The sequence below is a fragment of the Colius striatus genome, chromosome W, assembly GCF_028858725.1.
Source record: "Colius striatus isolate bColStr4 chromosome W, bColStr4.1.hap1, whole genome shotgun sequence".
NCBI classification, from domain to species: Eukaryota; Metazoa; Chordata; class Aves; order Coliiformes; family Coliidae; genus Colius; species Colius striatus.
This window is the reverse complement of record NC_084789.1, coordinates 20,505,324-20,521,773: the sequence shown is the minus strand read 5'-3', so window position 1 is coordinate 20,521,773 and position 16,450 is coordinate 20,505,324. Positions and strand designations below refer to the sequence as shown.

General features: G+C 42.2%; 2 protein-coding genes across 3 annotated transcripts; both read left to right on the top strand.

Moving 5' to 3' along the window:
• The first annotated feature begins 8,154 nt into the window (after nt 1-8,154).
• Nucleotides 8,155-9,996, top strand: LOC133628673 (homeobox protein Hox-B8-like). 2 transcript variants are annotated; one of them, XM_062017107.1, is made up of 2 exons: nt 8,155-8,575; nt 9,330-9,996. In XM_062017107.1, exons 1-2 carry the CDS (start codon nt 8,155-8,157, stop codon nt 9,632-9,634), a joined length of 726 nt encoding a protein of 241 aa, XP_061873091.1. In that variant the 3' UTR covers nt 9,635-9,996. The 2 variants fall into 2 exon arrangements, with proteins under 2 accessions (XP_061873091.1, XP_061873090.1); XM_062017106.1 differs by having other exon boundaries at nt 9,327-9,996.
• Nucleotides 9,997-11,965: 1,969 nt separating this feature from the next.
• On the top strand, nt 11,966-16,279 carry LOC133628466 (homeobox protein Hox-B7-A-like). The gene is made up of 2 exons (XM_062016638.1): nt 11,966-12,479; nt 15,563-16,279. The coding sequence occupies exons 1-2, from the start codon at nt 12,083-12,085 to the stop codon at nt 15,814-15,816; spliced, it is 651 nt and encodes a 216-aa protein (XP_061872622.1). The 5' UTR covers nt 11,966-12,082; the 3' UTR covers nt 15,817-16,279.
• Nucleotides 16,280-16,450: the final 171 nt, after the last annotated feature.

Here is a 16,450-nt window from a genome sequence, read left to right as displayed (position 1 = left end):
AAAATAAGAAAAGTAGTATCCCCCTCCCCCGTCTTCGCTCCCAGCTCCCACCCTCCGCGTCACTGTGGCACTGCCAAATCTCCCAAACACAAGGGGAAAACCTCCACATTTACTGTTTCCACCTTTGCATGCGAGATGTTCCTTTTTTTTTTTTTTTTTTCCTTTCCCCCTTAGTATTGCCACACAAGGGGCAACTCAGTCAAAACTGCAGCTCCTTTTTGGGGGGTTTGGGGTTTTTGTTTGTTTCTTTTTCCTTTCTCTTGACTTCTTCCCACAATGTAACATGGAGACAGACTCCTGTCTGAGCAGCAGCTTTGCTTGCATTTTCTCCATGTAAAGCAAGACTGGCCACAAACAACCCTGGCCCAAGCCCCTACCAAACATCGCTGTCTTTCTTTATTCACATAAGGACAATGATTCTCTATAACATTCAACGACACCCCGGCAGACACACACACTCACACGTTGAGGTGGCTAAGGAACTAGACGATTTAATTAAACTACTGCAAGACAAACACATTCGTAAGACTTGCGTTTAATTGCACCCAACAAATAATTTTCAACTCGCACACTTTATACCGGGGTAGTCCGTTCATGACAGTCTAACTGCGCTGGGTTTCTTCCCTCCCTCCTCCCTCCCCCTCCTTTTTTTTTTTTTAGTTTGTTTAGTATGCAAGATTTTTCATTTAATCATGCCATGGCAGATATTTGACATTGACCTGAAAGTTTTGTAGGATCTTTACAGGCAAACGTCCTCATCTGATAGTTTTATACTGGGTCACTTGGAAGAGGAGAAAAGACGGGGAGGGAGGCGAGAGAGTGTGTGTGGGGCACTCTAAGAGCCGCATTGTAAATTATTTAGGAGAAAAGGGAGAGGAAGAACCCCTGCCAACTTATTCCTAACTTTTAGAGGAGAGGAAGAATGGGATTTTCTAGTTAAAAAACTACCTTAATAGAGCTATAAGGGAGGGGAAGGTTGTGTTCTTAGTGCTAGCATATTTATAATTTATTGTGAATTGACTTTTCCTAAAGCAGTCGGCTGTTGCAGAGATAAAGTGCTAATCCCAGCCTGGCTTTATTTCTTCCCCTCTTGTTTGCTGAGATGCTTTTAATACTTGAATGTCGATGAGATTTGATTGGAGTGGGGTTGTTTTCTGGGTTTTTTTTCGCCTGAAACGAACTCCCGGCATGTTTTCTCATTGCCACCCGCTTTCCTTCGGGGCCCGGTGCCAGGTTTCTCCAACGCGCCTGTGAGGGGCTGGTTTCCCTTTATCTCTGTAAGATTTAACTTTGTTGGGGAAGGGGGGGCGAGAGAGGAGACCGAGGGTGTTTACTAAACCAGTTGATTATGTAGTGAGTATTGTAAAATGTGTTTGTGGTTGTGTTCTATGACTATTGAAGATCGTTTTCTGTTTCTACTGTGGCTTTTTAAGTATGCGAAGAGTCCTGCAGTTGATAGTGAATTGAAAATATCCAAATAAATCTCTCTTTCTTCGTGTGCAAATTTGTGCATTTAGCTGCCAGGAGACTTTCTAGGAACAAGGCGAGTGTAAGATGGCTTGTTTTAATAAGGTGGGGAAAAAATAGAGAAAATTAATTTATTTCTGCTGTATGTCTGAAGGAACTATCACAAATCTGCTTTCAGAGACGACCAAATCTGCTTTCAAGAGGTTGCTCTGGGAAGGAGCAATAGGCAGATTGGCGGTTTTGGAAAGGGTTCTTTTTTTTTTTTTTCCTCTTCTTCCACCCTACCCCCTCCCCGCCGATGATCCCGAGATAAGCACCACGTACGCCTCGTGCACTGAAATTTCCACCACTTCAGTTCCCCTGGAAAGGGATAGAGCAAATCTTCCACTCGACAAGAAACCAGACCCTAAGTGTTTAAGATAATTCCTCAGAAAGTTGAGGGAGGGTTGTGGTTTTTGTTGTGTTCGGTTTTTTTTCGTGCCTAGACTTTCTCCTATAAAACTTTCCGTCATAAAGTAGCTCCTTGGGGGCTTCGAAATTTAACTGTTCTGTTGCTAAAGGGAGTAAAACGTAACTAAACTTCATCCAGTATTAAAGTCCCTCATATCTCCCTTCAAAACTTAATTTAAAAAAGCAGTTTCAGAGACATTTTGAGCTGGAGAAAAAAAACCAAAAAAGTTGATGGCAGCAGGATTTCTCTAAATTTGAATTTATTTAAAACAAACAAAAAATGTGTAGAAAAATATGATTTATAAGATTTAGCTGTGTTTGAGATGGGGAGTCAAATTTTTCATTTTTATTTGATTCTTCTCAAGGATTTGATTCTTTTCAATTTCAAATCTGTTTCATGATGAATCAGTATATTCCTCCTATCTCGAACCGAGTATGGACTTGCCTAAATCCTCATTACTCTATTTTTTCAGAAACGTCTCCGTGACTTAATTGATATTTGCAACCCATCTACACTAGGATTTAGAAACGTTTTTCACTTTTCTAAGAATTGTGGTAAAGAGCGGATATTTTTAAGATGACAATATAAGGTTCTTTTAAAATAGATTTAAAAATTTTAGTTCATTTTATTAGAAAATATACTTACTAAAAAACGTTGGGAAAAGTGTCTTCTGTAGCACCAGACTAGATGTATTTTCCAGAAATGTTTAATACTCCAGAATAAAAATCTATCTTAGAACAACAGCACCTATATGTCATTGTGTTATACTGCTTCATCTAAAACTTCAGAAATATTTTCATTGTGTTTTCCTGCGTTCTTTAGTGACTCGTTAAGTGTATTATAAGAATCCATTTTTGCTTAGGTTAAAAAAAAAGGAAAAAAAAAAACCCCAGAGATAAATGGAAAGAATTACTCGTCAGTGTAGTAAGTGCTTCTTTGGTCCCACGCAAACTTGTTGCGTTTCCAAATATTTTTAATTTTATTTCTTTTTTAAGAAATAATCTTTGATTACATTTCCCGGTGGTTACTTGTTTGTTTGTTTGTTTTCGATGGTTTAATCTCTGTATTCCCGCCTCAGCCTTAGGGGACCAGAAGTAAAGGTGGGGAGTGGACTGACTTCATTTTACTTTCTTTGGTTGATTCTCCTACGGCGCAAGGAAAAATATTATTAAAAAGAAATTAGAAACCCAAAACAAACAGGGGAACTCCCTCCTTCCTCTCCCTCCTCGGCATCACTTCGGATTTGACACACGCTTCCTCTTTCCTAGGGCTCAAGGAGAGGTTTTGATAGTCCCGTCTCTAAATTCGTTTGACATTTTATTGCTCTTGAAGAAATACAAGCCTTTAGAAAGTGTTTCTATCTCTATATTTAAAATCAAACAAACCCTAAAACCTGTTAAGCCCTGCAGGAAACAGGTACTGGGAAGTATAATCAAGAATCTTTTTCTAATAATTTTTAACACCCTAAAGGGCAATATTTCACTTCATTAAAAAATCCTTTCTTTGAAGCAGCTCTGAAAAGAAAACAAAAGATGAAGAATGATATTTGGAGCTTATGAGGGAAGAGAGAGAAAGGGAAGTAACTTGTCATTTAAAAAAAAAAGGAAAATTCAATGCAGTGTGCTGCAATAAAAGAATATGATCGCTATAAAATTTTATAGGGTATAAATTTCTGAAGGTTAAGGAAATAAACTACTGTAAAGCAAACATTTCAAGAAAACTTTCAGGAACTCCTAAATTACTACAACGAATTGGAAATGTGGGGAAACCCAATGTGTAAATGCTCTTATTTCCGCTTCAGTCACATACAAAGTTCTCCCCCCATTTTTTCTCTTTTTTTTCCAGAGCTCTTGGATGATTTTTTTTGTTCTTTCCTCCCCCCCCCCCCCTTTTTTTTTTTTTTTCTTTATCCTTTAAAGTAGTTTCAGTCTGCCAGAATAATGAGCCTTGCACACCACAACAACACACTCGAAGTTCTGGTGAGACGTCTGGGCTTGGGAAGCTCTTGATCGCTGGCCTTCCCCATCCAGAGCAGAATGACCAATTCTTTAGTCTCGTGAATTGAAACAATAGTGGTTTTCAAAAGCAAATCAATTTTGTCTCATTTATTGCCGAGTAGAGTGACTGGATGGTGGAGTTTTCAGCATGTAAAGCTGCAGCGCTCTGGGGCGAGAAGAAACAACACGGTATTACTTTTTTCCCTTTTTTTCTCTCTTGCTTTTGACTGTTTTTATTGCTCCAGATATAAGCAAAATCCCCCTTTTTTCTGCTCCTCCTTCTCCCCCGAAGTCTCTCGCCTCCACATCCCGCTCCCCGCACCCCACGGCGCAGACTGCAGCTGCACGCGGGGTCGCGAGGCGGCGCCCTTACTCCACGTTAGAGTGGAGCGTGGGCCGCGCTGGGTCCACGGGGCTAAGCGCAAACACTTTGATTTGATTAGCGGCAGCAACCGGGCTGTTTGCTGGCGAACATGAATAATCCTGAGGCATAAAATGTAGGGTTAATTATAACTATTTTACCGAATTTATAGGTTACTTTTTTTTTTTTCCCCCTGCGAGAGTAAATTATGTGAGGTAAAAAAAGAAGAGAGAGTTAATCTGCAGACCCTCTGCTGCGATGCGGTGAGAAGTGGGACACGCATCTCAAACATTCATTTAAAGGAGAGAAAAAAACATCGGGTTTTGTCTTCTGTTCATTCGGATGGAGATGGGAGGACAGCTTAATTATCTCCAAAGTGAATATTTACATTTGCAGAATGGGAAAAGAGAGGGGCTCCCAGGTTTCGGGAAGAAAGACAGAATCAGGACATTTTTTTCCACTGGCTTTCTTTTTTTTTTTTTTTTTTTTTTTTTGTTACCTTAACCATTAGGATGCTCCGTGCTTTCTTGCTGCTTTATTTTATATGTTTGAGGTTCTCAGCCATCACCAAAAACCACCCAGTATCTCCTTTTTTAGAAAATGAACCTGTCTTTTTTTTTTTTGGTATAGTTACTCCTTCGTTTGGTAAAGCAACTGCTTTTTGCCCAAGGTCTTCCTCTAATATATTTGGAAATATTTTTAAATGCCACAAAATAGTAAATTAAACCCAAACACTGTTAGCTTACCACGTTTTGCGAGACATATAAATACTCCACTAATGAAGTAACAAAAAAATTATAAAGTTTCAACTCTATTAGTTGACGCTTATTTTGGCCTTTATTTCCTCAAAATTGCAAGACAAAAATTATTCAGACGTCCCAGTCCTTCACTACATGTGGCAAACATTTCAATACAGGTTTTCTTTCTAATTGTTATAACCAGGAATTTTCTGAATATGTGTTTCTCCGAAGTTACTCCAGCAAATACACCCATTACCTCATGAGCAGCTTTCTGAGGAAGAATGTAAGAAATTAAACTGAAATGCAACAGAAGAGGATGCGATATGTTGTTTTAAAAGGCAGTTTCAGCAGCTCAAGTCTCTGTTCAGGCTATAAAATGAAATACAAATGTAAACAGAAATAGATGGAGGCAATAAAGAAAAATCCTGTCCTTGTGCATTCAGTAAAATGGGTTGGGAAAAGTTAAGGTTTACCTAGGAAAGAGGTTGAGGTTCTTTTTTTTTTTTTTTTTTTTAAAAAAAAAAAAAAAAAACACGTGAATTTCTAATAAATCTTTCCTCTGCTGGGTATTTATAAATTATCTTCTCTGTCTGAGAGACATACATCCCCGTTTGGTTTTTCTCATAATAGAAACATTTTCCTTTCATCAGGAATCTGAGTACACTAAAGGAATGATTTAATATCAGCCATTGATTCCTGGTGCATTGGTGAATTACCATCACATCGTGACCATAAAATCCTACTGCACTTGATAAAAATGTTAACTTCCAAGAACAACTTTGCTCCCGCCTTTTTTGGGTCCATGTATGAACGGGAATTCCTACTATTTTTTACTTTCCAAGCTTCAGTAGATGAGAGTGCATCTGTAAAGGCACAAAGAAGAAGAAAGCTTATTTTCTAAAAACACCTTAGTTGATTCCTTTTCTTTCTTTCTTTCTTGAAAACTCCTTACACCAGGCTGCAAAACTATTTACTTGTGTGCACCAATTCTGGGGTTTTATGTTCAAAGATAAAACCAAAATCTGATCATTCGACAATAAAAGTGTTGATAAAAATGGAATGTTAACTTGTCTTTAAGGGGGGAAAAGTCTTAATTATACCACTGCAAGTACTCCAACAACAATAATTACTTGAAAAGGCTCTTAGACTCGACTGAAATGATCCCCACACAAAATAAAGGAAACGTATTTACTTAAATTATTTCTCTAATGATGGATTTAAAGTTTTATTCTATTACTATCTTTGTTTTCTTTCCCTCTCTTTCTCTTTCTTTCTTAATTTCCTGTCTATTCCCACAATCAATTTTAATCCAAGTATTTTTCTTACCAAAGCCCTGGTTAAGCAGACTAACTGAAACATTTAAACTTTTCCCTCTCTTCCCTGTTTGTAGAGGTTGGTAAAGATGGTAAATCATCTTTAATTCACCTTTCTCATTTCTAACCCATCCAAAGGGATGCAATGAGAAGCAGCAGAAATCTACCCAGGACTAAAGGGGGAAAAGAACTGAAAATAGTTTTAAAGAGTGTCTTTAATTCCTATTGAAAGATTGAAAAATAGAGCTGGCATTATGAGGGACTTGGAGGGCTTCGTGGATGTTGGGCAGGCTGGGACAGTCTTTGGGCTGAAGAGTTTGGTGTTATTAGCTGAAATACACCTCGGTAATATTTGCTGACTATGACTGTTATCAAATGCCAATAAAATAGAAAGCTGCTCTCCTCTCTCCCTACTTCCCTTCTCCCCAGTTTTCATTTGAAGTCTCATGCAAAAAAAACCACAAAACAAAACAAAACAATAACAAAAAAAGGAAGTTATTGGAGAGGGGGTGAGGTAGGGAACAGTCATCAGTTACTGACCATGAGGGTTCTGTTATGGATGTGATAAGCGAGACAATACTTTGAGTTCACCATCATCCCCCAGCACATCTTGAACAAGTCCTCGGCGGGGGAGGAGGCAGGGAGGGGGCTGCGGGAGAGACACAAAAAGTCAATGTTATATATGAAAAACTATAATCATTTTAATTCAATACTGACACCTCAACATCTCCCTGTAATGTGGACGGGTCCAATCGAAACCTCTGGTTTATAGCAGTAGAGGAACGAACTCGTAAAATCCTAACGGCTTTTATGTAGTGCGGTATAAACAAAAACAGCATCACCGGCTTTATGGCATTTTATAGTTTGTTAAACAGTTTACAGCCTTTTTTGGGGCTGCAATTCCCTTCATGTGATACTTAAACCTTTATCAATAATAAGGAAATTGATCATTAAAATGTTAAATATGACTATCTCGTTTGTTTTAAAATATGCTTAGAGTAAGAAGCTGTATGATTTGATAACTTGTATTAAAATACCAATTACATTTATAGGACCTTTTAAAAACTGGTAGCAATTAAATCGTGTTCATTTACAGTTTTCTAAAGCGACCCTGACATTTAAAAAGGCTAAAACTGCCTCGTTAAAATTTTGAAATTAATGACTGCGAGCGCTCCTCTTTAATTTTCCAACACTTCCCAAAAATCAATCTTTTGGGTGGTCTAGGTATGTGATTTGTTGTGAGGCGAGCGGTATCTCATTAATGTAGGTAGTTAAACATATTTAATCCTTATATTCACCCCACCTCCTTCTCCCTTCCCCTCTCGCTCCCTCTCGCTTGCTCCCTCTCCCTCTCTCGCTCCCCCTCGCTTGCTTTCCCTTCTTTATTCTCTCACACTCTTCCTTTCACAATCATGCGGTGCAGAGTCCGTGTGGAGTAAGGAGAAGCCAATAGGATGAGGTTTTGTTAATAGATGCAAATGATCATGAAAAGACACTGCAAAATATGAAACAACTCATTTGCGCTGAAGTAAATCACTGAAAACTGTTTATGAACTGGCATCTCTTCTTGGAAATGTAAAGTGAGAACTCTTTAAGTGGCGATTTTTTTTTCGGGGTGGGGGGGAGGAAAGAAATCAGTATCATGCAGTCTTAGAGTTTTTATTATATCCTCCTTTTATATTCCTGGAAATCACAAACTGTCGTTGCTTAGCATCTTAGCACTTTCCTTTTTTGCTAATAGATTCCCGTGGTCTGCTTTGGTTGCCTTTTTTTTTTCCCTTAATTTTTTTTCAGTCTCCAAACAAATACTCTTATTTAAATTAAAATGAGCTCTTATTTTGTCAATTCACTCTTCTCCAAATACAAAACCGGAGACTCCTTGCGTCCCAATTACTATGACTGTGGGTTCGCTCAGGATCTTGGGGGCAGACCCACGGTGGTGTACGGACCTAGCACGGGGGGCACCTTCCAGCATCCGACTCAAATCCAGGAGTTCTACCACGGGGCATCTTCACTCTCCAGCTCCCCTTACCAACAGAATCCCTGCGCCGTGGCGTGCCATGGGGACCCCAGCAACTTCTATGGCTATGACCCCTTGCAAAGGCAGAGCCTCTTCAGCACCCAGGAGTCGGACTTGGTGCAGTACACGGACTGCAAGCTTGCTGCCAGCGGCCTTGGAGAAGAGGTGGAGAGCTCGGAGCAGAGTCCTTCTCCGACCCAGCTTTTTCCTTGGATGCGACCGCAAGGTGAGGCAAGATGGAAAGGACAGCCAGGAGACATTGCCTGAGCCCAGAAAGTAGCCCTCTCGCTTTCTTTCTGCCCTTCTTCCTTGCTTGCTTGCTTTCACTCCCCTTTTCTTCCTCAATGAATGTATTTTACTGCTTTATAGGGGTAAACTTTTGCACTTGTAAATTGCTTTATAGTTTAATTACCCTGAAGGGGATCTTTTCTTCTAGGGGCTGAGCGAGTCGTGCTTTCTGTGGAAGGAAGCGTCCTTAAAGTTTATGGCACTTTTATAGCCTTGAAAAGCCCCTTAATTTTTGTTTTGCGTTTGATTTGGGATTTCGGAGCTGCTGCTTGCTCTCTCCGGGCTGCATTTCTCTTTTTTTTTTTTTTTTTGGGGGGGGGGGGGGGAGGGGAAGATCACAAAGAACCGGACTCTGTTGTTGTTATTGCTGTGATTCGGGTAATAATAAGTGTACAAGAGCAGGCTTTAGCTGGGCTTCTCTGAGTGGGCTGGTGGGTGACTCCCCTCCCCTGCCACCATCACCCTTTTCCTTTATAACCATCTTCCCTTGTAAAATATTGTCCCGGAGCCTTTCCCTCTTCCTGCTTTTACTCCTGCGAGTCCTTTCTTTCCCCTCTCCCGTGCTTGTGTGTGTGAGTATGTGTGAGCGGGTGTGAGCCTGTGTCTGCCTACTCCCAAGTCTGGTTTATGTATCCTTCAACCTCCTTTTCTTCTTCCCCTTCTTCCTCTCAACCTTTGCAATTCCCCAGCAGCCGCTGGACGGAGGAGGGGGAGGCAAACCTACAGCCGCTACCAGACGCTGGAACTGGAGAAGGAATTTCTATTTAATCCCTACCTGACCCGCAAACGGAGGATCGAGGTCTCTCATGCCCTGGGATTGACAGAAAGGCAGGTCAAAATCTGGTTCCAGAACAGGAGGATGAAATGGAAAAAGGAAAACAACAAAGACAAATTTCCCAGCAGCAAATGTGAGCAGGAAGAACTGGAAAAACAGAAAATGGAAAGAGCCCAGGAGGTGGACGAGGAAGGGGAAGTACAGAAGGCGGATAAGAAATAAAAGCATTTTTAAAGACTGAAAGGCAAGTGCTGCTGGAGTAGAAGAGTTCCTGAGCCCCACGTTAATGGCAGTTAATGTAAGGGAGGGGTGGGGAAAAAAACAACAATGCATAGAAAAGATAAAAGAAAAACCCTTTTATTGCTGTAAAACAATATAACTGTAAGCACCACTTTCCTGATTATCCTTTGATACAATGAACAGTATGCAAGTGATCGGGAGATCTCTTCTGCCTTTTGCCAGTTATTAACTAGTGGTAGTGTAACGCAATAGCTAATGTAAAACATGACTGTGAAATTCTCTCTCTGTCGTTCTCTCTCTTCTTTCCAGGGGAGTGGGTGGGTTGGTTAACATAGCTTTCAACACTATAGGAGTTACGTGAAATCACATTTGTGCACTTTTCTTTTGTTTTGTTATTTTCCACCTTTTTTGTTGTGGTTTATCTATATGTACTGGAGGTAGCTATTGAAACGAGCATCCCAACAACATGAAACTGCCTATTTATGCTATAGTTCTCTCTCTCTTTCTCTCTTTACTTTCCTGACTTCTGTTCCTTTTCTTTGGTTCGGGATTTTATTTTTTCTCTTTTTTGGTGTGGTTTTTTTTTTTTTTTACAATTTTTAATGTCTCTTACAAAAAAGGGTAAAAAAAGAAAAATAAAGACAAAAAAGCCCGTTATTTTCTCTCCCTTAGTTAGCATGCGCACAGTGAAGCAAGTTGTAAAGTGATCTTTAGGTTAACTGTGGAAAAGAATGTATACTGTATACGTGAATTACTTTATTGGGGGAACTAATAATATATTTTGTTGTTCTTTCATCACTTTGTTCTATTGTCTAAACCTGGAAGCGGCGGAAGAAAGTTACAATAAAGTTTACAAGCGAGTATTCCGTGACATCATTCTTTCACCCTGCTCCATTTCCTCCAGGACCACTTTGATAGAAAGGAAATTAAAGTCAATTGTGTGGGAGCTGCAGAGCTGGCCATCAAAGCCTTCTCTGCCTGGAGAGATGCTGGCAGGCTGGCTGGCTACTGGGACGGGTGGAGGCAGGAGCTGGGGACGGGGAACTGCTTCCTGGGAGCCGTGGGGAAGGGGAGGGGGACGGGGGCAACTGCCATGACTTCTGCTCTTGTTGTTTCTAGCAGTTCCTGGGTGGTGACAGGTTGGGAGGCTGTATGGAAATCATTCTTGAAGGTAATATCTCTTGTTTCGTGGGTTTGTTGGTTTGTTTTTGTTTTTTTTCCTTTTCTCTTTCCTCCTTTCTCCTTTCCTCGCTCACCCCACTGTCGCAGCAAGATGAAGCCCAGCTCTGGGTCCCTCTTCCTTTCTTCCCACTCATATCGCTAAATAAACAAACAAATAAATACGTGTTGTCATTCGAGCAGCTGATCTCCTTTCTGCTCCTTTGCCTACCGATCTGCCCTACCATGGTAATGGATGAGTACGGGGACGCACACTCATCGCCTTGCAACATAACCTTGGGAAAGGAGAAACCCTAGATGCACATCCACCATTATCTGAGCTACTTTTCCTGCCTGTGAGACTTTCTGTCTTTCTAACTCATCTTTCTTTTTTCTACCCTCTCTTCTTTCTTTCTTTCTACTTCCCCTCTCCCCCTCAAAAAAAAACCCCCAAAAAACAACAACCCCCCCCCCCCCCCAGCAAATCAGCCAGCTGTTAAGGTTTTGCTTCTAACTGTAATTGAGTTCTGCAGAACCGCTGACACTCTAAACAAGGGATCTGTAGGCTCTTTATTTTTCACAAGAAAAGCAAATGCCAGCTCAATACGAAGCTCAAAGCCTCTGGCACTAGAATAAATTAGATATAGAGCTGAATCGCATTTGAGGGGAAAAAAAAAAAAAGAATCCTGAAAGTATTAGCTGTCAATGAGACATTTGTCTTTTTTTTGGAGAGGGGGCTCGGGGAGGGTCAAGAGGGGACAGTCTTGTGAAAAAATACCTCGGAGATGGGGAAATGGTGCGAAAGAGGGGATTTTAGAAAAATCAATAAAGGGATAAATAGAGCTCCCTTCCTTTTCCTCCAGCAGACAGAGACCGAGAGGGAGACGCTGGTTTATCAGCAATGTGCTTTTACCACACCATCCCCTCCGCCTCCTTTTCTCTTTCTCCCTCGGTCTGAGCTGAAAACTGATTACAGGTTGCTTATCGACTCCAGCACAATTTCACCCCTTCCAACATAGATCGCGGAAGGTTTTATATCGCATCAATTATTTATCATATTTTATAAATCCAGCAGCACCACAATTTTTTGCCCCCGAGGAGGGAGCGAGCTGCGATTGGCGCCGCCGGAGCCACGTGCCCGCGCGTCACATGGGCCGGGAGGAAAAAGGGCTCCTTTTTGGTGTAAATCTGGGCTCTAATTCCGTAATATATCACGGTACCTCGTAAAACCGACACTAAAACGTCCCGATCTACAAATCACACGACCAAATTATGAGTTCATTGTATTATGCGAATGCTTTATTTTCTAAATATCAAGTCGCAAGTTCGGTTTTCCCATCCGGAGTCTTTCCCGAGCAAACTTGCGCTTTTGCCTCCAACGCCCAGCGAGCGGGATATGGGGCCGGATCCACGACTCCCTTCGCCGCCTCCATGCCCGGGCTCTACTCCAGTGGCAGCGCCGTGCACCCCCAGCCCCCTAGCATGTATTCCTCCAGTTATGGCCTGGAGCCTGTCTCCTTCAACATGCACTGTTCCACTTTTGAGCAAAACCTCTCCATGATATGCCCGGGAGATGCCTCCAAGCAGAATTGCAGCAAAACGGACCAGAGGGACTCAGATTCACAAAGCGACAGTAACTTCCGTATCTACCCTTGGATGAGGAGCACAGGTAAGCTCCAGTCTTCCTAAAGAAAAAAGCCCGGGATGAGAGTTGGCCGGGGGAGTAGGGGGGAGTGTAAATTATTTGATGGCGTGAGAGGGGGATGGCAGAGGGGGAAGGGAATTGTCCCCAACTCCTCTCATGACGTTTCACTGAAAATGCATCTTCAAAAGAGAGAGGGAGAGCACGAAATCCACCCCTCGTTCCGCCATAAAGCCATCCTTTTCGCTTTAAATATTTATTGGTGTTGCTGGGGCCATGCAAAAGGCAGTTTATCTTAGAGGGGACAGACAGAGCTGCAGAAGTAATGGCCAGCCCCTTCTTCTCCTATATTTATAGGATGGAGATTGTGCTAACACCATATGGATGCAGATATAGATTATAAAATAAACTATTTATGGGGAGTGTTTGCAAGTTTAGATTTTTTCTGTTAGAGTGCAAAGCCTTCATCTACCAGTCCCTCACCACAATGTTCCAGACACTGCAATTAAGCATAGCGTGTTGCCATCAGAGGCAGCAACACATAATTCCCGGTGCAATTAAAAACCCCGCGCTTAAAACGGTGACACTTCGTCCGGAATTCGGCACGATGGATGGATGGTGCGAGAGGGGCACGTTTATCTGTGTTCCCTCCCTCTGAGGGATGCGGTGTGCTCTGCAAGTTGGGGAAAGTTCTATGAGGTGCTCAGTGTGATTCTGTTGAGGGACTGGGACGATACCGCGACGCAGGGAAGCGCAGCTCTTCGGAAAGCTGCGCGGGGCTCCTCGAGAGCGGAGCAGGGCGGAGAACGCCTTAAGCCAGGATAGACTGTCCCTGCACACGTGTGTCTCCAACCCGAACTGGGCGGTCACATTGCCTTCAGTCACCAACGCGCTCCGCCTCAAGGCAATATCAATTAACATTTAATAAATACCCGTTCCCCCCACGCATGAGTAGTCCCGGAGAGTTCCGACTCCCGCTGGGCCGCGCTGCCTGGAGTGCACCGGGGCCGAGCTGGGCGCTCCCGGGACAGACTCCCCTTTCTCGCAGCAGCCCTGCCAGTGTCCGTGAGCACGCGTGGTGATGTTTACATTCGTGTAGTCCTGAAAAGGGGGAAGAAAAGAACTGCTGTCCTGGATGGGAGCGGAGGGGAAGGCGTGAGCTCAATTTTCAGCCTTTGCCTCTGTCGTGTCAGACTGCAACTTGAGAGCATCCGTGCCAGGGAACCGCCCTCTGCCCCTAAACATTCGGAAATGAGTTTGTTAGTAAACCTGGGGTGCGGGCCAAGCTCCCTGCGAGGCAGAGGAAAAAGAAAACAGAGAGGCAGCCAATGTTTAGCGGCTTATAAACGCAGGAGTTTATACACTTATGTGGTGGTCAGTTCTTTCCATTACCTGCTCCATAATTCATTCACTTTTACAATAGGTTTATCAAAGACCAGATATTTCTGGTCGTAAACATTTCACCTCTGCTTTTATCTGGCTTTAGGTTTAAGATCCCCCCCCCTCCCCCTCCCCCCTTTAGCCTGTGGCGCTGCTAGGATCAACATTATAGTCGGTTTGGAAACAGGGCCTTGTGTTCAAACCCTGGATACTGTGGTGTCTACTGAACCTGAAACTCGACCTCGGTCTTAAAAGTAGGGTCCCTCCCTCGCGCCTTCCTTCCCCCCCCCCCCCCCCCTCCTCGTGCCTCATGCCCACTGTGCGATCGCGCTTGTGGAATTTCATCAGCGAGCAGCGATAGAGTTGTCATCCCTATTCAGCAAAAGTTTACGGCTCTTCCCTCAGCGGATTTTACAATCCACATTCCACGACCTGTACATTTTTACTTTACAGCTAGCTTGGCTACTTTTCTTTTCTTTTCTTTTCTTTTCTTTTCTTTTCTTTTCTTTTCTTTTCTTTTCTTTTCTTTTCTTTTCTTTTCTTTTCTTTTCTTTTCCTTTCCTTTCCTTTCTTTTCCTTTCCTTTCTTTTCCTTTCTTTTCTTTTCCTTTCTTTTCTTTTCCTTTCCTTTCTTTTCCTTTCTTTTCTTTTCTTTTCTTTTCTTTTCTTTTCTTTTCTTTTCTTTTCTTTTCTTTTCTTTTCTTTTCTTTTCTTTTCTTTTCTTTTCTTTTCTTTTCTTTTCTTTTCCTTTCTTTTTCTTTCTTTTATTTTCTTTTTTCCTTTTAATGACTGGATCCTTTCTTCTTTTTTAAAAAGAGGGATAGAAAAAAAAAATCTGGTGGAATGTGTGGAGGAGAGGTCGAGGGCTGCTGTTCACCATCCTCAATGCCCTGGGAAAGGACACATTATGCTACAGAAGTATATAGCATTTACATAGAAAACAGGATCACAAATACCATATTGTAGAATTATTTCTAATCAGACTCCAGGAAATGTTGTGTGGAAGGGAAAATGAGGATCTAGGTCCTTTCCAAATCCCACTCTCATGCAATTGGGGCGAGTGGGGGGAGATGAGGGTAAGTGTTGAGGTGTTTCTCATCCTTGCACACCCCCGAAGGAGAAGCCTGGGGGTAGCACCCCACCCCCCCCAGCCCCAGAAGTCATTTCCCCTGAAATAATTAAGACCATCATACACCTTCCAAGTAGGCACCCTAATGACAGCTTTAAAAGAGGACAAATAGTTGGATTTGTGTAGGTAGCAGATCCCTCTCTCGCTGTCTCTACCATATTTCCATATTTATTCCCCCAAACCATCCGAAATTTTTCTTGTCTAACTAAAGCAGGAGTCTGAGCGGTGCTGCGAGGGCAGGAAATTTTCTCAAGTTTGTTCACTCGGAGACATGCACAGGCACACACACACACACACACACACAAACACACACCCAAACACTACACGTTTTTCCTAGATGAAGGAGCTTGGGTGGTTTGGGGGCTAAGGACAGCGAGGATGATGTGGGGAAAGCCTCGAGCAGAAGGAGCTGAAAAAAAAAAACCCCATCTGTCTCAGACTGTACAGATACTTCGAGGATTTTGTTCCTCCGTGTGACTGCATTGGATGTATGTTTGCTAGGCCGCACCCAAAGACAAAAGCAAGAGACCAACCAAAACCAGCAGACCCCACAAGACCTTCTCCAACTTCGCAGTTGACCTAAACCTGCATTTATTTCCCAGGCACCGACAGAAAACGCGGCCGCCAGACCTACACCAGGTACCAGACCCTGGAGCTGGAGAAGGAGTTCCACTACAACCGCTACCTGACGAGGAGGAGACGCATCGAGATCGCCCACGCCCTGTGTCTCACGGAGAGACAGATCAAAATCTGGTTCCAGAACAGGCGCATGAAGTGGAAAAAAGAAAATAAAACTGCCTGTTCCGGCTCCAATAGCCAGGAGAAACCAGACGAAGAGGACGACGAAGAGGAATGAAAAGGGATGAGAAGAGGATGCAGGAAGCATGCAAACCCACGCGAGAAGAAACGGAAAAAGACGATGTATTAAAATAGAGAAACGATAAGCGCATACATAACTAAAAACTGTAAGAATGATACATTGTGTTTCTTGACACTGAAAAAAATACTACCTATGTCAAAGTCTTATTTTTTCTTCTTCTTTTTTACCAATAGAATGACTATCTACCTATTAAATGTGGCTTTAGAGTCCGAATAGACACATTTTTCTATGTGAGTCTTCCTATAGTACAAGTAATTTGTAAATCTCCGTTTGTACTTCGCTGTGTACTTTTGGGTATGAATTAACGTGGTCGTGTTTCGCACCTTTAATTTAGAAAAAGTGACTTGAAAGTCTGAACGCAAATGATATTTGGCGTATATAGTCCTGTACATAAGATGTATTATTATTGCACCTTCTCTCCCTAATCTCCATGTTTTTTTCTGCCTGCTATGCTCTTTTTATCTCTGTATATTTTTACCTGGATTTCTTCCTTGTTCAAGTCTCTATGGAAAAAAAGAAGAATTAATATTGTGCTACGATGCTGTATATCAAAGTAGCAAATTATTTAATGGCGATGTGTTGCTTTTAATTTTTTTTCTATTGTCTGTGA

What these genes read in the sequence shown, in the direction of transcription:
- LOC133628673 (XM_062017106.1), top strand. Translation starts at nt 8,155, where the DNA reads ATGAGCTCTTATTTTGTCAATTCACTCTTCTCCAAATACAAAACCGGA. An exon ending in TCCTTGGATGCGACCGCAAG is followed by an intron (nt 8,576 to 9,326) that starts GTGAGGCAAGAT and finishes GCAATTCCCCAG; the next exon opens with CAGCCGCTGGACGGAGGAGG.
- LOC133628466 (XM_062016638.1), top strand. Translation starts at nt 12,083, where the DNA reads ATGAGTTCATTGTATTATGCGAATGCTTTATTTTCTAAATATCAAGTC. An exon ending in CCCTTGGATGAGGAGCACAG is followed by an intron (nt 12,480 to 15,562) that starts GTAAGCTCCAGT and finishes TTTATTTCCCAG; the next exon opens with GCACCGACAGAAAACGCGGC.